General features: G+C 42.8%; 1 protein-coding gene across 1 annotated transcript in view; it reads left to right on the top strand.

Annotated features, from left to right (window-relative positions):
- The window catches only part of ly75 (lymphocyte antigen 75), a 32,448-nt gene that overhangs the window by 9,090 nt on the left and 2,714 nt on the right, over positions 1–20,644 (top strand). Inside the window, 25 exon segments of the mRNA XM_048234544.1 lie at positions 133–290; positions 441–545; positions 1,433–1,521; positions 2,595–2,752; positions 5,436–5,635; positions 6,357–6,499; positions 7,368–7,449; positions 8,832–8,903; positions 9,594–9,717; positions 10,191–10,226; positions 10,430–10,599; positions 10,871–10,938; positions 11,105–11,181; positions 12,049–12,185; positions 12,575–12,680; positions 12,949–13,103; positions 13,318–13,447; positions 13,840–14,063; positions 14,457–14,619; positions 15,022–15,183; positions 16,646–16,768; positions 18,519–18,704; positions 19,248–19,480; positions 19,980–20,157; positions 20,292–20,453. Coding sequence (XP_048090501.1) covers positions 133–290; positions 441–545; positions 1,433–1,521; positions 2,595–2,752; positions 5,436–5,635; positions 6,357–6,499; positions 7,368–7,449; positions 8,832–8,903; positions 9,594–9,717; positions 10,191–10,226; positions 10,430–10,599; positions 10,871–10,938; positions 11,105–11,181; positions 12,049–12,185; positions 12,575–12,680; positions 12,949–13,103; positions 13,318–13,447; positions 13,840–14,063; positions 14,457–14,619; positions 15,022–15,183; positions 16,646–16,768; positions 18,519–18,704; positions 19,248–19,480; positions 19,980–20,157; positions 20,292–20,453 — 3,441 coding nt within the window.

Raw genomic sequence — 20,644 nt, 5'->3', positions numbered from 1 at the left:
ACAGATATACAGATGATTCCTCTGTAATTGTCATTGTAGTCAAGAACTTCAGTGCATGTTAGTTCATCTTGTAACACTTTGTGTGTGTGTCTTGTGTCTTGTGTGTGTGTGTGTTGGGTATATTTGCTGCAGAGCGTAGAGATCTATGGAGCGGTTTAACAGGCGATGGGCTCCCTTTGATCTTCAAGTGGCTGGACGGCTCTGAAGTCAACTACACGCACTGGGCCAAAGACCACCCACGCATTGATCCAAGCACCAGATTTCCAATCTGCGTGCGCTTCACTGGAGAAGTGTGTGTGTGTGTGTGTGTGTGTGTGTGTGTGTGTGTGTGTGTGAGAGAGAGAAGCTGCTATCCCCCAAATGCTAGCAGTACAAACAATATTTGTTGAGGCAGTGGTATTGTATTGTTAACATGGGATTCTCTCCTCTGTCTCCCCCAGAACCATGAGTGGATGGTGTCGGGCTGTGACTTGAGTCTGCCTTACCTGTGCGTGAAGCAGGGAGTGGTGAACGAGAGTGTCCACGACGAGGGCTGCCCTGAGGGGGTGAGCCTCTCTGCTCATACTCACTCTTTCTCTCTCCTTCCTTCCCTCCCTCTCTCTCACACTCTCTCTTTTTCTCTTGCTCCTATCTTGGCCACTCTGTCACTCACTCTTCTTTCACACTTACATATGCTTTTCTCTCACATACTGTGCATGCTCTCTCTCTCTTTCTATCATTCTTTATTTCTTTTTTCTCTCTCTCCTCTCTGTTACAGACAATCTGAATCTGACAATCTGTCACCAAAATATTGGTTAATTCATCAACAATATTGTATTCGTGCATAGTTCTATGGTCTTTCTCTTTTGGTTTCCACATGTGCTGTACCTGTCTTTTTTTTCTTCTGTTCTGTTCTCCCTTCTTTTTAAAATGTAAATCAGGTTTGTAGGCCAAGTATACTGACTTGGCCACGTATACAAGGAATTTGGTCTCTGCATTTATCACATCAGTGAATTAGTGAACACACAGAGCACACATTGAAAACACAGTGAGGTGAAGCACACACTAACGCAGAGCAGTGAGCTGCCTTGCTACAGCGGTGCTCAGGGAGCAATGAGGAGTTAGGTGCCTTGCTCAAGGGCACTTCAGCCGTTCTTACTGGTCGAGGATTGAACCGGCAACCCTCCGGTTCCAAGCCCGAAGCCCGAACCAGTAGGCCACGACTGCCGAAAATGATAATCTTGTTCTATTGCTATGTGCTTCCTCAGTCTTTCCCATATGTTTTTATTTAATATTATTTTTCTACTGTATTCGATCATAAAAGCCCTTCTAGGGACAAGTGTTGTAAATTAGCATAATGATAATAAGTACCCAGAGTACCATAGCCTGATATTCCCACATTCAGTTCATAAAAGAATAACATATAAGAGGATTTCTTTCTTTTGACCTGTAGGACTGGAGAAGGCACGGTGATGCCTGTTACAAGGCTGACCCCAACCCTGTCTCTTTCAAGCAGAACTGCAATCTCACCATTACAGACAGGTCAGCGCCACATTTAGCATGCCCTGCTGATGCCACTTCATGGCTCTGTGTGTGTGTGTGTGTGTGTGTGTGTGTGTGTGTGTGTGTGTGTGTACCCTCCAGAATTATTGGTACCTCTGCTAAAGTTAGGGTGACCAGACGTCTTGGTTTAACTGGGACAGTCCTGATTTTGTGTTGCATGTCCTGAGTCCTGACAAAAGCCTGTCAGGACGCTAATGTCCCGGTTTGTAGAACCCATGTAGAAAGATCATAGAACGTCCGCTGTATGATTTTGAAAATGTGTGTGTGCACACGTATGTTAGTCAATCATAACAATCTGCATAATCTTTGCAGCCAACATTACAATGTTTCTCTGTAAACATTGTTGCCGTGCCTCTTCATATCTGCCTCGTTTTAACGGTTAGGCTATATGCTATAGCTACGCTATAATTCTGGAGGGTACTCCATCTAAATGCATTAGCTCAATGCACTCTGATGATGTATCTGCTTTGTCTAAGTGCTGTTCATATGCTCAAATGTCTGCTTCTGTGAGGAGCTCAAGTATCAGGATCTGGGTTAAGAGAAGAAGGTTTCAAATGTGTTGCTTTGAGAGAGCCTGGAACGTTCTGAGATTCTTGGAATACCATGATGTTGGAAAGCCAAGATTGATACAGATGTCTCTCACCCTGCATGCCAAATGTCTGTTGATGGATTCATCCTAGAATCCTAGATTCCTTGATAATAAGATCTACAGTACATTTTTCATATTGTACTCAATTGGATTTTCAGGAGGACAAGCTTCACTTTTAAAGTTATGAGCCTATGTCTTTAGTTAGCCAAAGTGACACAACTTGATCAAATATATTCAAGCATTATTACATAATAACATTAGTTGTTATAATAAAACCAAATTACCAAATGTCCCTCACGGGATCAAAAGAGTATATATACTTATACTTAAAATGGTTATTTTCTGAGCTATGGTAGTTCAGAATGGTTATTCTCTAAGCTATGGTAGCTCAGAAACCACACACACACACAGTCAAGGAAGGGGGATGTCCATAAAGTAGTAATCTGATGCTGTGTGTGTGCAGGTTTGAGCAGGTCTTCATTAACCGACTCCTGAGGGAGCAACTGGGCAGTAAGGCACAGTTCTTCTGGACTGGACTGCAGGACATCAAGGGCAACGGAGAGTACGGCTGGACCAACGGAGAGAATGTCACCTTTACCAACTGGGGCTGGGGAGAACCAGGTATTCTCTCTCTCTCTCACTCACTCACACACACACACACACACACACACACACACACACACATTGTCATGTATACACAGACATGCACTTATTCACACATGGGTGCACCCATTCAAACTGACACAGATGCATACATTACTAGCATTATTTGTACAAGTTTTTTTATACTGAAATTGATAAAGAAATTGTTGTTGATGGTTATGTGTTTTGCTTGTTTTTGGCATTTATGTTTTTGTTGGTATTAGTTTATTCGACAGGCCTTTGGTGTTGTACATTTTAGGACTTTCCCTCAAAGCAGTGCTGCAGTCATATCTTGTTGAATTTGCAATAGCTTGGTTTAACTTTAAGCCGATTTGACACTTGGTTCAAGTGCTAATTACGGGCTGACTTCATGGTTACGGTAAAAGGTTGAGGCTGTGGTCTGCTGCATCACATTACACGCAGCACTAACTGCTCCTGTTGTGCTCTCACACAGCTGTAGGCTCTGTATTCGGTTTCATTTACAGGAAAACCTCAGCATCCGACCCAAGAGCTTTATTCACCAGGCCATGTTTTGCTACTGTAATGTATGCTGTTTTCTAGAGCTCAGTAATGACATGGAAAGTGCAACACACATGTTGAGTGGTATATGAGCAATCACATAGGGCTCAGCAGGGTTAGTGTGAGAGACAAAAGAGCTACCAGAGTTAGTATATTTTCTATACAAATTTCAACTCCAGTAGATCATAATTATGACTGCCACGCAGCGAAGCGGCGGTCATATAGGTTTCGTCAGTTTCTTTTTTTTTTTTTTTTTTTCATGTCCAAAAGATGGGGGTGGGGTTGTATAAAATGAATTTTACATGTGAAATCTATGAACTAATCATGTTTTGGTACTTGTTGTCTAGCAGATACCAGTGAGAATTGAGTGTGCATAATGCAATTCAGTGAGACAGTTAGAATCATATAGGCCTTTCAGCGTGATTTATTTTTGTGGAAAAAATGTGCTGGACTGGGCGGCGGTATTTTGTATACCCATATTTTGTACCGCTCTGCGGTACATCTAATTATATTTTAAATAGAGCCTCAAATAACATGCTTTGGCCTCTCTGGTGTTTTTAATGTCATTATTTGTTTTCCATTCTCTGGAAGTGGAGTTTTAATGCAGTCAGAGCCATGTCCCCATGTGACCTAAGAGTAGCCAAGCAAAATGGGAATATTTCTTTTGGCAGTCACACATTCATCCTGTGCAAACAAATGCACTTTGATCGTGGACATCCCCATTTTCCCTGTGTGTGCTTTCTGTAGCTTTGTGTGAGATCAGAGAGTGCTGGTATATAAGGGAGCCTGTCCCTCAGGGCTTCTGCTTTGAGAACACGATGGCCTTGGTGCTGACTGCGACTCTGAGACCCTTCAACATGGCTCTTTGGAGATCAGCTTTGCCAGTTCTTATCCTTCGGTTTGTAAATAAATCCACATGTACAGTGTGCAGAGGAAGAGCGCAAGCCATGAGTGGTATTCATGACCGTAAAATTCAAATACTCTGCATATTGCATGCCTTTAATGTGGCTTTAACGTAACTGCATTGGATGCCTTTAATGTGGCTTTAATGTAACTGCATTGGATGCCTTTAATGTGGCTTTAACGTAACTGCATTGGATGCCTTTAATGTGGCTTTAATGTAACTGCATTGGATGCCTTTAATGTGGCGTGCACTTGCATTTAGCTCAGGTTCATCTGTGTTTATTTGTGCTCAGTCAGCCATAACATTATGACCACCTGGCTAATATTGTGTAGTCCCCCCTTTTGCTGCCAAAACAGCTCTGACACATCAAAGCATGGACTCCACTAGACCTCTAAAGGTGTGCCGTGGTATCTGGCACCAAGACGTTAACAGCAGATCCTTTATGTCCTGTAAGTTGCGAGGTGGGGCCTCCATCGATTGGACTTGTTTGTCCACCACATCCCACAGATGCTCGATTGGATTGAGATCTGGGGAATTTGGAGGCCAAGTTAACACCTTGAACACGTTGTGTTCCTCAAACCATTCCTGATAGAGGCCACTGCCATCAGGGAATATTATTTCCATGTAGGCTTACCAATGCTTAGGTAGGTGGTACGTGTCAAAGTATGAATGGCAGGTCCCAAGGTTTCCCAGCAGTACATTGCCCAAAGCATCACACTGCCTCCGCCCGCTTGCCTTCTTCTGATCCTGGTGTCATTCCATGTGTTGCCCAGGTAAATGACGTGCATGCACCTGGCCATCCATGTGATGTAAAAGAAAACAAGTTTCATCATACCAGGCCCTCTTCTTCCATTGCTCCTTGGTCCAGTTCTGATGCTCATTGTTGACACTTTCAGGAGTGGACAGGGGTCAGCATGGGCAGCCTGACTGGTCTGCTGCATCTGACAACATGGGCCAGCCTTCACTCCCCATGTGCATCAATGTGCACCCCCACACACACACACACACACACTAACAGGTTCCATGATAATCAGTAAGCAGTGTTATTCACTTCACTTGTAATGTTATCATCATTGTATATTTTAAGGTCATTGTGTGGTTATTCCTCTAGTGTGTGTGTGTGTGTGTGTGTGTGTGTGTGTGTTAAGGATATGGGTTTTGTTTACAATATCTGTGTATAATGTATTTAAGCCATTGTTGATTTGCCCCATCCATCTCTACGTGTGTGTGTGTGTGTAGACCTGAATGGTGGTGGCTGTGCTGTGATGTCCACCAACAGGCCCCTGGGGAAGTGGTACATTAAGAACTGCAGCCTGTTTGAAGCTGGCACCATTTGTAAGAAATACCTGAAGGCCCCGATGCCTGTACCCCAGATTAACATCAATGCACCTTGCCCGACTGACTGGTTTTCCAAACCTGGAATACCATATTGCTACAAGGTGTGTGTGTGTGTGTGTGTGTGTGTGCGCACACGTGTGAGAAAGAGAGATGTGACAGATGTGACAGACAGAAGGATAATGAGCGACTTTGAGAGAAAAGAGTGTGATAGAGTGAAGGGTGTTAGAAAGAGTAACTAAAATAGGCCCCAGCCGTGGCGCAACTGGCTGGGGCACCTGCACCGTACGTCGGCGACCCGGGTTTGATTCCCGCCCTGTGGTCCTTTCTGGATCCCACCCCGACTCTCTCTCCCACTCACTTCCTGTCATTCTCCACTATCCTGTCAATTAAAGGCATAAAAAGCCTAAAAATATACTGGAAAAAAAAGAGTAACTTAAATGCTCTGTGTGAAGAGCCACTTCACACTTCATCACTTCTCACACACTTCACACTTCATCCTCTTGTGTGCATGAAATATGTGTGTGTGTGTGTGAGAGAGAGAGAGAGAGAGAGAGAGAGAGAGAGAGAGAGAGACAGATGGCAACACAGAGGTTGGGAAATGTTCTGTGAGTTAAAGTTGTGTAATGAAAGAGCGGAAGCATCTGGCTTTTGAAACTCTCTTACTCTTTCTCTTTCTCTCCCACACACACTCTCTCTGTCACTGTGTGTGTCTGTGTGTGTTTTGGGGGGCGGGGGGTTGGGGGGTTGTGTGTGTGTGTGTGTGTTTGGGGCGGGGGGTATTGTGTGTGTGTGTGTGTGTGTGTGTGTGTATGTGTGTCGCAGGTGTTTCATGAGGAGCGGTTGACTAGAACGCGTACATGGGTGGAGGCGGAGGGATTCTGCCGCTCACTGGGAGCTCACCTGCCCAGTTTTGGACATGTGGACGAGATGACCGCACTACACTCTGTTATGAGGGACACCATCAGGTACACGGTCTCTCTTTTCCCTCATTCTTTCTCTTCTTCTCCCTCTGTCTGTCTTACTCTCTCTCTCCCTCTCTACAGATGTTAAGCTGACAGAAAATAGACATGCCCTATATGCTAATGTAGACATCCCTATACTAATGTAGACATCCCTATATAAACTAATGTAGACATGCCCTATATGCTAATGTAGACATCCCCTATATACTAATGTAGACATGCCCTATATGCTAATGTAGACATCCCCTATATAATAAGGTAGACATGCCCTATATGCTAATGTAGACATCCCCTATATACTAATGTAGACATCCCCTATATAATAAGGTAGACATCCCCTATATAATCAGGTAGACATGCCCTATATGCTAATGTAGACATCCCCTATACTAATGTAGACATCCCCTATATACTAATGTAGACATGCCCTATATGCTAATGTGGACATCCCCTATATAATAATGTAGAGATGCCCTATATGCTAATGTAGACATCCCCTATATAATAATGTAGACATCCCCTAGTCATTCCAACACATTCCATCCCACAGCAGTCTGTCTTAATCTCTCAGATTTGTTTTGATTTTTTCCATGCATTCTGTAATGAATAGACAGGATGTGCCTCAGCACTGCAGATGGCTCATTGTGTGAGTCTTAGTTGAGAAATGTGATCCTTCTTGATAAGCAGCACTAGGACCATTACCAGATCAAATATCAGTCCATTTTCTTTTTCCGTGCTACTGACTGCATAATGACACTGACCTTACTGCTGGTCAGAGTCATTAGGCCCCCAACACTCCCCACCCCACCCCTGGACTGGATGTGGGCGTGTACCAAGATCTGTTTAATTTTGTCTCTTTTTTCTCTTGCAGTGATGACCGATACTTCTGGGTTGGGCTGAACCGCAGAAATCCAAACAATGAGAACGCCTGGGAATGGAGCGACGGCAGACCGGTAAGTGTAGATTTGTGTATGTGTTCGTGTGTGTGTGTGTGTGTGTGTGTGTGTGTGTGTGTGTGTGTGTGTGCATATCTGACCTCATTTGGTGCCCTATACCCTGTAGTTCAGTGAAAATCTGACTGATACTTGTCAGGGTTATTAGCCTGTCCTGTGTTGGCCTGTTATGCTGTAACATTATTATATAGTTCTCTAAATGTAGAGAATACAGCTAAACAGGGAATACTGTCAGTGTACAGTTACACAGTATTCAGTAACAAAGCTTCAGGGCTGTATTTTGGGCACCTGCGCATGGCGTAAAGTTAGTTTTTCACCGCGCAAAGTTGAATTCGGTATTTTGCACGTTTATTTTTTAAACATCACGCCCAGGGGTGTGGCAATTAACAACCTAGGGAGGGAACTAGCGCGTTGTCTAAAAATCGCTATCATACACCACCTAAACCTGGTCAGAAGTCAATGGCGAGTTGTTCATATGCTATTTTAAGAGCATGTCAACAGTCATATTGGCAGGTGCACGCACCATCCTTCTATCATTCATGAACGCACACCAGCGCACATCCATGCAAAACATTACAAATTGCACGATTACAATGGGAAACATAATTAGAATAAAGATATTACGAAATACTGTACATCTCATGATGAGTAGTTATTCACCATCATTTGCCAATTGGTAATGACGGTTAAAAGTGATTAGGGGAGAGGCGAGAGACAAGTACGGAGCACAGCTGAAGACGCACTGTCACGAGATATAAGCAACTCCTCTGCAGGATAAATGTTGTTTTATTCAGTCATTTGAGCAACATTAGGGTAAGTGTTGCTTTTTCCAGCCTATGTTTTCGGTGGTAACCCATTGTCAGTCAATAGTGAAAGTAACTGCATATAACTGTCTTGTCGTTGACTGACTCCTTGGTGAAGTTAGTTTCACTTTGCCAATGAGTTCAAATAATAGACGAGTGCAAATGCGTGAAGGCTATGCTAGGTTTTAGTAAAGCATGGTTTAAGAATGACTATTACATACGGTCTCGCAAGCAGCCTCCTATAAATGCGCCATTGAATGCCAAAATAACGATGCATTTATTTGACATATCGCGCTTTGGCCGTTAAAGGGAATGACAGATGTCATTCTCATTGGTTTAAAATGATGTTACGCCCCAAACACACCCATATGACTGATTAAAAAACCTAGGAACACCTTGTTGCGCCATGCGCTCCACGTTTGATAACGAAACCCCTCCCAATGTGAACTGGACATCCTACTAAATTTGAATAGACTTTTGACGAGTGAGATGACTAGAATGTCATGATAGGGCCCAAAATAATTCACTAATGTTCCTGATGATGCACATTAATTAATTGTGTGTGTGTGTTTGTCTCAGCTGTCTACCTCCATGTTCCCAATGGAGATTCATGAGGATGACGAGTATAATCGTGACTGCACTGCATTCAAGGTGAGTTTCCACCACCCCAACCCCCCCCCCCTTACCAGTATTCTCAAAGTTTTCCAAAGACAAACAGTCTCTCATACCTCACTCTATATACCACTCCATCATGCGGATGGCAGAGACGGGGACGTTATCGGGGTGTGGAGGGGGGGGGGGAAACAACTAACATGCAATTAGTTAGATAACCATCTCTGCAAAGAAAATACTTAAAAACCATACATGAAAAGCACTATTACCAAATACAGTGCATTGGGTCAGATGTATGGAAAACCATACCCAGTCAACCATACCCTAGCTTGGTACTACTATTCATGAAAAATGGAATCAGTGTCCAGGTTGTATTTATATCTGTGGCAGCGTGTTTATGTAAGGGATAATGTATTGTCTGCCGGTAATTATCAGAAAATAAGTCCCGACAGGGTGAACAGAATCTCGACGCGCAACGGAGGGATATGAAAGATGTTAATCAACCCGTTGCTATTGACAGCGGTGATTTATATAGATTTAACATAGGCCCGAACGTTGGGAAGGCTCATTCATGTGAATGGAACTTTCTGCAGCACTCTGAAGAGCCGTGTAATAAGCTGCTGATACTTCACTGGTACTTAGAGAGCAGGTGAGCGTGGTTGAAGTGAGTGATGAATGCTTCTTTGTTTGTTTGTTCTGTTTTGTTGTTGTTGTTGTTTTGTCCATAAGTCCCTGCGTGGCAGTTTCCACCTGTTCTTCTTCTTCATGCTGCACGACCTCCCACCGCGGCCCTTCTATGCCACACCTTTCCACTGTGATGCCCCGCTTGAGTGGGCCTGTCAGATCCCCAGAGGTACACACACACACACACACACAGACAGACACACACACACACACACAGAGAGACACACATGTGCACGCATATACACACACATACACACACATGTGCACCTACACACACCTCCAAAATCCCACATATAAAATGTCTAAAAATGTCTAAGACACAAACAGAAAGGCATATATAGTGTGCAAGAGCAGCAACATCACACACACACACACACAGAGACACACATGTGCACAGCCACGCATACACACACACATACTGTACACACACACACACACATGTCCACCTACACACACCTGCAAAATCCTACACCTAAACACATATAACATGTCTAAGATGCACACAGAAAGGCATATATGGAATAGTGTGCAAGGGCAGCATCATCACACACACACACACACATACACACAGACCTTGCAACATATCAACCAACTCCTAGCAGAATGTTAATGTTGTCTATTTATTTTGTTACAAACCACTAGGTGCCACTCCAAAGATCCCTGCTTGGTATAACCCAGGTAAGACTTGTGCTCAAAAATGAGTCCTGTATGTGTTTTATTTGAGTGGTGTCTTGTAAAGTCTAACTGTGACTATTAGCAATATAATACATGTTGTCATGTGGACTAAAGAGAACAATTGTTTGATTCAAAGTACTGTAATCTAAAATCTAAAGCAAATCAAATTTAAAGCAAAAATGTGTTTGTTTATATGTGTGCGTCAGGGGGCTTCCATAATACGTCGGTGTTTGTGGACGGAGAGGAGTTCTGGTTTGAGCCGGAAAGATGGCTATCATATGAGGAGGCGAGCTTGTACTGCTCCAGCAACAGCAGCCGTCTGGCTGCACCTGCTAGCACCAACGCCATTAGGGCCATCCAGCAGAAAATGCAACAGGTCTCTCTCTCCCTCTCTCTGTCACTCTCTCACACACTCTTTCTTGCTCTCTCTTTCTTTCTTCCGTTCTCTCCCTACATATTGTTTTCTCTCTCTCTCTCTCTTGATCTCACTCGGGGTTTCTCCACCTTTGATTTTCTTTTCTATGTGCTCATGCCTTCCTGTTTGTGTGCACCTCACTGTTCTTCTCTTTGTTGTGTGTGTGTGTGTGTGTGTGTGTGTTTATATGCGATTCTGTGTGTGAGTGTAATTCTTACCTTGTATGTTTCAGCTCTCTCGATCTGTGTACTTGAATTGGTGGGCTGACCTAAGGGAAGTAGGCTCTGCTATGCCCTCACCGTGAGTCTTGCTCATTGTTTGTGTTATCATATCACAGTGAGTTTGGAGAGGCTTGTCTGTCCTGAAATAGACTTTGGATTATAGATTTTTATTAACATGAATAGATATGAATTCAAATACAATGCACCACGTATCTCTCTCTTTCCCTCCTTTCTTCCTCTTCTAGTTTCACTCAGTTGCACTTATATCGTAGCGGCTTCCTGGGCCGTTGTGCCTCCCTCGGTCAGGACTCAGCTTTTCCAGGTAACAGCAGCTTCTCTTCCCTAGGCCGCTCTGCTGGCATTTCCTTCACATTAACCTATTGGTTTAGACTTGTGCAAAATGTCTTCAGCCAGGATGTTACTACATGGCTATACATTTAATGCATTTCTTGTCTTCATTATTTTCTCTGGTTTTCATTGTTGTTGTGTGCACCATATAGCCATGTGGCATTTAGTCTAACGTGAAATTGTTTCTGTAGATTTTATTCACTCTATGAGTGACCTAGGCTGTATAGTTTTTGTGAGTATTATGAAAGTGATAGTGGCATTATGTCAATGGCATTAGGACATTTTCACAAGTGAATTGAAGTCAGTAAATACTGTTAACCTAAGAATAGTGAGCAAATAGCTACAAAGGGGTGGATAACCTGACACAGATAACCAGCTTGTTTAATGCATTGGTGTGGTCAGTACATAAAACATTGTCATGCAGTTTAAATACACAATGTGTCTTATACTAGAAAAGATGGTACTGGTATAGTCCTTTCAGACATGAATCACATGTCCCATGTAAAAACTAAACTGGAATTGTAGTCAGACACAATCTTACTTTCAGTGAATGCATCATTTTCTGTGACAGTACAAGTGTAATGTTTTAATACAGGTTTGCTTGTAGTACAGTTTCACTACACCGTCTGGGGTGGTGGTAGTGTAGTGGTTAACAAATATGTAATGACTGAAGCCATTATGGGCTTATGTTTGAACAAATACAAGAAAGAACTTGATCTCAGTAATTGTGTGGCAGCAGTTGGTACACACATATATTATATGTGTGTTTGCGTAAGGTGTGTGTTTTTTTTTTTTTTTTTTCCTTTGACACCTTAATGGCTTTACATGTCCTTCTCTGCAGAATACGACCAGAGGTGCTCAGAAAAGCTACCATTTGTGTGCGAGGTGTTGAATGTGACCACTGCAGAAGCGCAGCCAATAGGGCCACATCCTCAGGGCCTACCCTGTGACGCTGGCTCCATTGCCTTCAGAGACAAGGTCTGACACACACACACACACACACACACACACAAATACTCTCTCTCTCCCGCTTTCTCCCACCCACTTCAGTAGCTCTCTAACTCACTCACACACACATATAGTATCTTCTCTTCTTCCTAGATACTGTACACACGCACACTAGTAATCTCAGCCTGCCCTAAACATACACACCCAAAACACCACACTCTCATGGAGCATCACCAGACAATGACAATGGAACTTCACTCTTCTCTTTCTACATCTACTTGTGTGACTTTTTGAGAGAGAACATTCTCACAGAGATGCTGTGGAACCTTTTGCTCTTGGTTGTGCCACTACATTTTCTCAGTAGTATGTAATTTTTCATTTCCCTTTTGTGTATGCTTGTGTGTGTGTGTTCCTGGCAGTGTTACACTGTGGTCACGCCTGTGGAAACCACTGCAAAGAAGGCTGGTGAGATCTGCAAGGGCCTTAGAGGCCAGCTGCTCACCATCAGAGACCAGGTGGAGCAAGGTGATCTGTGACCTCATTGTCTCTATCAATCTGTCTATTTACTGTATCTATCCATCCATTTATCCTTCTACGCTTTTCCACTGTTGCTTTATGGTTCACATACTCTGATTCATTTGCTTCCTTACTCTTACTCTACTTACACTTTCTTATTCATCCATTCACTCTCAGAAATCGAACCACTTCTACTCACTCACTCACACACTTATTCACTCACGTGTCACGTATTCACTCCTAATTTGCACACTTGATTATTTTCTGTCTGTCTCAGACTTCATCACCACCCTCCTGCCCTCCCTCCCCCTGAGGACATGGATCGGCCTCAAGCTCAAGTTGCGCACCATGCAGTGGGCAGACAACACACCCGTCGACTACCTCAACTTCCACCCACTGGTGCATGGGCAGTACCGACGCATGCACATCAATGCAAGTGCCACCATTTATTCATTCATTCTTTCTTTCTTTTTTTCTTTCGATGCTTTTTAAGAGGCTGAGCTGTATTTTCAGAAATATTAGATGAAGAGCTATATAAAGTCATTATTTATCTGATACTGATATTAGATACTACATATATTTGATACAGAACGGCACAGAGATATAAACTGCTGGGTTTATAATGTCACCTTGCCTGTTCTTCCAGGCTTTTTCCCCAGAGGCGCTCGAGCTGTGTGCGTACATCTTCAGTGATCCAAACTCAGACATGCTGGGCACCTGGGATTACACTTTCTGCACTGACTTCCAGAATGTGTCCATCTGCCAGCACTATGCAGGTAAGCATGCAGATCCCTCCCTCCCTCACCTACCGTCTGTCTGTCTGTCTGTCTGTCTGTCTGTCTGTCTGTCTGTCTGTCTGGATGTTATCACACTTGTTGACATTTTACTCTCTCTCCATCTCCTCTCTCTCACACACCATATCAGTATGTCTACTGCCATGTCAGTTCCAACATCTCGTCTTTTTTCAATCTCTCGTGTCCATTTCAGATCCCTCTGTACCTTGCACTTCTGTTTGCACTCTGTTCTTGATGTTTCTATTCTAGTCAAGTCTTGCATTTCTTATTTGTTTATCTACTACATCATCTCTTTTCTGTTCCTCTTTTCTCATTTCATTCCTCATTCTTGTCTTCTACTTCTCCTGAAGTCATGCGTTGCTGCTCTCTTTCAGACAAGCCCGAGGTGGCCCAAATCTCCAAGGATACCTTCCACGTGCTCAACCACACCTACCAGCTAGTGCAGCAGGAGAACATGACATGGTTCGATGCACTGGAACTCTGCAAGAACCAGAACATGGAGCTGGCCAGTGTGGCCGATGCCTTCCAGCAGGCCGTGCTGACGGTCAACGTGAGCCGACTGGGCAAACCCCTCTGGATCGGCCTGTATAGTGAGGACGTACGTGCATTTCTAATAGCAATATGCAGTAATAGTATTATGCAGGGTTTTACACAGTTGCCTTATATACAGGGACTTGTAGCATTGTTTTATGTCACACTTTACTTGGTAATCTGACTAGGTGGGTTTGGGTTTGGTTAAGGTGATGTTCAGTTTTGTTCAACACCTATTTTAAAGGCTAAACTTGAATTTCAATTAACCGTTTGCAGGTGGATTACACAAGTAAAATGTGACTCTGTTGGATATTTTCTTTAAAGCTGGTCTGTTTTGACAGAGATTTGACAGAGTTTCTGTGATCCATGTTTGTTTAATTGTTTTATGTATTTGAAAGTAGTAGATTGGTTGCATGTTTGTACTACCACATCTTACTTTCCTTGTGTGTGTGCATGGCAGGATGGACAGTACTACCAGTGGACCGACCGCAGCCACACAATGTTTAGCCGCTGGTCCAAAGAGAGCACCGCAGGTCGCTGTGTCTACCTGGACACGGACGGCTTCTGGAAAGCCACTGAGTGCGGCCAAGGCCTAAGTGGAGCCATCTGCCACGTCCCCCATGGTGAGATGGCCACAGCAGGGTATCCTGGGGAAGAGGATAGAGAGAGTTTCTTTTAAGGACTCAGAGAGGTTTCCTATAGTCTTTTAAATGGCAAATGGCAAACAGGGAGAGCTTGTATATTGAGCTATACAATCCTGCTGCCTTCCAAGTTACAACTGGTACGGTGAAAGACCAGGCGTAGTTGGTTAAGGGACTGTGGTAAAAAAGGATGGCATTCATATCAATGTCTTACAGCTACACATTCTCTATTATATTACCTATTTAACTACTGTAGAAAACACATTTTATCTTAATGTAATGTAAAATTAGTTAGTATAACAATCAAGGAAAGAAGAACAGTTAGTCATGAGGTGGAATGAGGTCAGTATAGTAACATATCTCCCCAAATATCCTGAATTGTAGAAGACGTCATCACCCCGGAGCACACCTCCAGGCTCTGCCCCCACAAGGGCAACGGCCCCAACTGGTTCCCCTACAAAGACAACTGCTACACCTTCCAGCTGGTGCACTCCAGATGGGAGCACCAGGAGAGAGGCCAATTCCAGCAGACATGCCTGCAGCTCCGTGAGTGAAGCCCTGCTGCACACCCACTGGCCTGGATGTGTGGAAGTCTAACAGACATATCTGGCCTTATACACTTCCAAAGAAGTAGAGCAGTGGTTCTCAAACTGTGGTATGCAGACTCTTTCTAGTGGTACTCCAGGAGTGAAAATAAAAACTTCAAATTATATATCAAGAGTAAATATACTATTTTCATGAAAGACAAAAGCTATTTTAAATTAAAAGTAGTGTGGTTAAGGATTTTTAGCCAATAGGTTTACTAGGCTAGTTTAACTGTATGGAACATTTAGAGATTACAGTTAGAGATTGTAGTACTCTGCAGAGAGTAGTGCACTCAGCTGAACGTACTATAAGAACTCAACTCCCTGCTCTACAAGATATCTATTCCAGAAGAGTACTCCTAAGAGCCCAAAAGATTCTAAAAGACTCTTCTCATCCTAACAATGGATTATTCCTACGCTGAAATCAAGAAGTAGCGCCAGAACTGAGAGAGACTCATGTAGTCACAAAGCCAGAACTGAGAGACTCAGGAGAACTTTTTTATCCCCACAGGCCACACACACACACAACTCTGAACTCACACTATACTGACTTTGCACACATTCACTCCTCAGCAAACATTTCCCAACCCTGAACTCACACTATTATTTCATCACACGTCAAAACACACACACACACACACACACACACACACACATATCTGACTTTCTCCAACTTTTGCACATCTCCATAGAACTTTCTATTTATTGGGTGCCTTTTTGATTTCTCCTCCATCTATCTACCCATGTCCTTGATTGCAAGCAAGGCTTTTCTATCCCATCCAAATGGGAATTAGTGAAATGTAAATCAGGAGCACACAGTGAACACACAGTGAGGTGAAACACACACAAACCCAAAGACAGTGAGCTGCCTTGCTACAGTGCACTTAGGGGAGCAGTGAGGGGTTAAGTGCCTTGCTTAAGGGCACTTCAGCCATTCCTACTGGTCGGGGATCGAACCGGCAACCCTCTGGATACAAGCCTGAAGCCCTAACCAGTATGTCACGACTGGTTAGAAATTGAAGTGGTGTGAATATGTTGAGCAGAAACTGAAGTTTGCGACATTGAGCCCAGGACAAGTGCTACTGGCAACGTGAGCAGTGCCAGTGAAATTTCCATGGTACCTACCAGCAACAATGCAAAACAGTGTACAGTGTATAATATATTAAATTGGCCTACGCTACTGTATTTTAATGCTGTTCATAATGGTGGTACTTGAAGAACCAATTGTTTTCTGATGTGGTACTCATTGTGAAAAGTTTGAGAACCACTGCTTTAGAATATATGATAAATATCATATAGTTATAAAACCAATTACTAATTGCCCCAGCTATTACATGTCTGTTTTATTTTATGGAAATTGATACTCCGAGACAGTTGAAAACTCGTATTTTCAGAGGTAGGAATTTCACCTGTGTATCTTCCAGACCCAAATGCAGTGCTGCTGACCATCAGGGATGAGGATGAGAATGCGTTTCTGCGGGAGAAGCTCCAGCCCCTGAAGGACCTGGCCCTTTTTGTATGGCTGGGGCTGTACAAAGACAACGCCAGTGAGTTCCAGCCCCACACACTGCCCCTCACTCAGCTGCATGGGCCCTTTTGACTTATATTATTTATTAATCAGATTCTCTCAGCCATCTTCATTTATTTATCTTTATTTATTTCCCTAAATGGCTTTTGGACTTTAGTCTTTAGGAGACTATGGGTACGAGTTTGGCGGCGATATAACATCGGCAAATATGGTAGAGCATGCACAGTGTTGTACTGAATTGCTAGCGGGAGGTGTGATCAAACACAATAAGTAGGTTGGGCCAGGTTAGATTCAATTAATGAAAGGTTTGGTGAAAGCTGACCAATCGCAGCATTGACCAATACCTTTACATGGAATGTGTCAGATGAGATTACAATAGCTTTTGAAATCTCAATATTGGGCATCTGAATAGTCTTTCAAAGAATAATAGGCCTTACATATCTTCTGCTATTCCAAACAATTAAATTCATGAAAACACGAAAACATGGTTGTAGCTTTCAAACCAGTTTTAAACACCATATAACACTCGACCAGGCTGTTATTTTATGTAGTAGAGCAGGGGTGTCAAACAAAGATCCGGGGGCCAGATCAGGCCCGCCAGCAGGTTTCATACGCCCCCCAAGATGTTTTGGGTAAGGAAAATTAGAAAAAAAAGATATGCACATCCAGTTGTCTTCAACATTGTGTAATAAGCAATATCTCTATGATCTGATAAATTGATTAAACCTAGTACAAACCATCATTATTATCAGTTCATTATTTGTACTTGTTTGCTTATAAGGGATATCATCAATTAACACTCTGACACCGATGCAGAAAAATGATAATGACCATGACAAATGATGGCCCCCCACGAGGTCTCCATCCAACAAACCTGTCCCACTACCTAATATGAGTTTGACACCCCTGTAGTAGACTAATATGATTTTGAGCAAACCATATGCAATATTACATATTAAATGGTCACGCTGAATCGTGTTTCACTCTGTGATAATGGCAAAAATTATCTTCTAATTTAAATTTAATTTCACTTATAGAGCGCCAAAACATTGTCTGCCTTGTTTTATATGTGTTGGCTATGCATTGAAATACTATAATACGCTCTGTGGATAAACCATGATTGGAAATAATGGTTTATCCACAGAATAATAATAATTGACATGGCCTAAACATGCTTTTTGTAGCCTATGTTTTAGAATAAGTGTCCCTAATATTTTCCAAATTAAAAAGCACTTACTGAATGAGAGTGGACTAAGATCAAATAGTTTGAAGAGAAATTACACAACTATACCTGATCTAAGTTTGGGTGCCATACTTTGAGGTTGTTTTTCGGCAAACGATGGCTCCATACATATTTGGAACTCGCTACCAAACTGCTGTCAGTTTGGTAGGCCTGCTTAAATAATGATCGTCACATTACGATAGCATAGTTTGAATAATGTAAAGAAGTGTACCCTCTGAACTCCAAATATGAATTCAGTTAATTACTTAAATAATGACATGTTACTAATGATGGTTATTTGCAGCCAATATGGCATAGGTGTTGTGGCTATAGCCTACTCCTACTGTCCTGCTTATTATTAATACTTACTTACTGACTTACTTACTTACTAACTAACTAACTAACTAACTATTGGACATTTTTGGCACATGTAATGTCCTGTCTTGCCTTGATGACCCTGGATCAGGATTAATTACTCTACTACTGTCATCAGAGAACAGTCTGCCTGAACGTCCCTGATCTGAGGTCTGTGTTTTACCCCCCGCAGCCCAGCAGCTGAAGTGGTATGATGACACGTATGTGCAGTACTCCAACTGGAAGGGTGGTCGGCCGGAGGTGAACGGGCAGTTCCTGGCAGGTCTTAGTCTGGACGGAAGCTGGGATCTCTTCTCCAAGGAACAGTACTTCCAACACTTCAAGCAAAGGAGTGTAGTGGCTTGCAAGATTGAGCGCAGTGAGTTCAGTTTGCCCTTATGTCCGAGGCATTGCAGTTTGTGACCATCTGCCCCATTGTTATTGTAGACAAGACCTACTATCTTGTCGTCAAGTCCACTAGTGATCCCAGTAATGCCTTGCCTTGGAGGCCACATGGAGACCTCTAACGGAAAGTTCTGAAGTTCCTAAAGTAGGAACCCTTATAGCTGCACCTTATGGGCTACACTGAGCACAAGCCAACAGAACCTTTACAGCAGGGCTACACTGAGCACAAGCCAACAAAACCTTTATGGCATTTTTTCTCCGATGTTGCGTATGTGCTGCTGTTGTGTCTAATGTAGCCATTCCTTTGATTATAGTTGCAGCATATTGGTGCAGCATATGCTCTGTGGATGTTGTGCTTCAGTTGCACATTCATTATGGCCTGGCCATTAGGAGCCTCTCTCTGAGCAGAGGAACTTGGCACCTGTGCCTTTCAGGAGATGTTACTCTCTTTAGTTAGGGGAAATGTTTTGTCAAAGGATTGGAGACAAATGCTAATTCTTAATTCTTCCCTCTAAAGATCCCAAGGACGAATTCAAGATATCTCCATGGGAGGCAAGGAAATACATTAACTACAGCTACCACGTAGTGGGCCGCAAGCTCACCTGGTTCCAGGCTCAGGAGGAATGTGCACGGGGCGGCGGCCATCTTGCCAGCATTCACAACACTACCCAGGGCACGGAGCTGCTGGCCATGGCTAAAAGGGATGGGTTCCCCCTCTGGATCGGCCTGTCCAATCAGGATGTGAGCTTCGTAAGTGTCAGGTCTTCATTTTGATCAGGACATAATACCTTTGTCAGATTTGACGTTATTGGAGTTGATGTAAATTTTTCAAGGACTTTTCACTAAATATATTTAGTCAATTAAAAAAAAAGAGAAATAATTGTCCAGAATGTAGAAATAGTCATCATAGGCTGTCTTCTATGACTGAACAATTATTGAGTAATCAGAAAATTAAGACTTTGTCCATATACAACTCCCCCTCTTCAAACGACTGTAAAAAAATGGAGCAAATTGGAATAAGCATTTTAGCATTTCATTCTGGCAAAGTGCATCACACAGTAAGATTGTGGTCATTCAAATTGATATTAGTAAATATGTTTTTACATTAGAGTACATATTGTATATTATATATTTTAGTATTTGTAATTTTCTCTTAGTGTTAATGCATATATTTTTCATTTAAATTCTCTCTTATTTTTTTCTCTCTCTTTTCTCTCTCTCTCTCTCTCTCTCTGTGCCCACCAATCAGAGTAATGGTTCCCACTATGAGTGGTCAGACGGATCTGAGTTTGACTACATCCCGACAGGTTTCCACAAAGGCTCTGTGGTGGACGGCTGTGTGTTCATGGACACCTCCGGGATGTGGATGAGTATCAGCTGCCAGGAGAGGATGGAGGGGGCACTTTGCTACAACAGCACCTTAGAGCGTAAGGATGCTGGTGACTTTGCCTCCTATCAGCAGTCAAGAGCCACTCTACACTATTTTTGTTAGTTTTTATTATTATTATTTCTAATTGATATTATTGATTGTAACATGTTAAAATCTCACAACAATCTACAGGCACGAGCCCTCGGAAAGCCCTGAAATCCAACCGCTGCCCCAAGACAGACGGTATCGCTCAATGGATGGAACATGAGGACCACTGCTACGCCTTCGACATGACTTTCTACAACTTCACTGTCTACACCCTTGACGACGCCAAGAGAGTCTGCAAAGAGCTAGGTAGATTTTGATCTCAGGAGGCAGTACTTGTTTTTAATGAATTGTGTACTTTAGACAGTTACGCTGATTGACAACTAATTGCATAAGTGCTAAATGATTGTGTGAGTATAAATATTGTGTCTATTTATGGACAATGTTAGATTATGTTTACAGGTATCATAAATTGAGAGTTTATGAGAGTTTATGAGTTT

Source organism: Alosa alosa, chromosome 23 (assembly GCF_017589495.1).
Source record: "Alosa alosa isolate M-15738 ecotype Scorff River chromosome 23, AALO_Geno_1.1, whole genome shotgun sequence".
Lineage (NCBI taxonomy): Eukaryota > Metazoa > Chordata > Actinopteri > Clupeiformes > Clupeidae > Alosa > Alosa alosa.
Note: the sequence above shows the minus strand (reverse complement) of the source record. Positions and strands in the feature narration are given on the sequence as shown.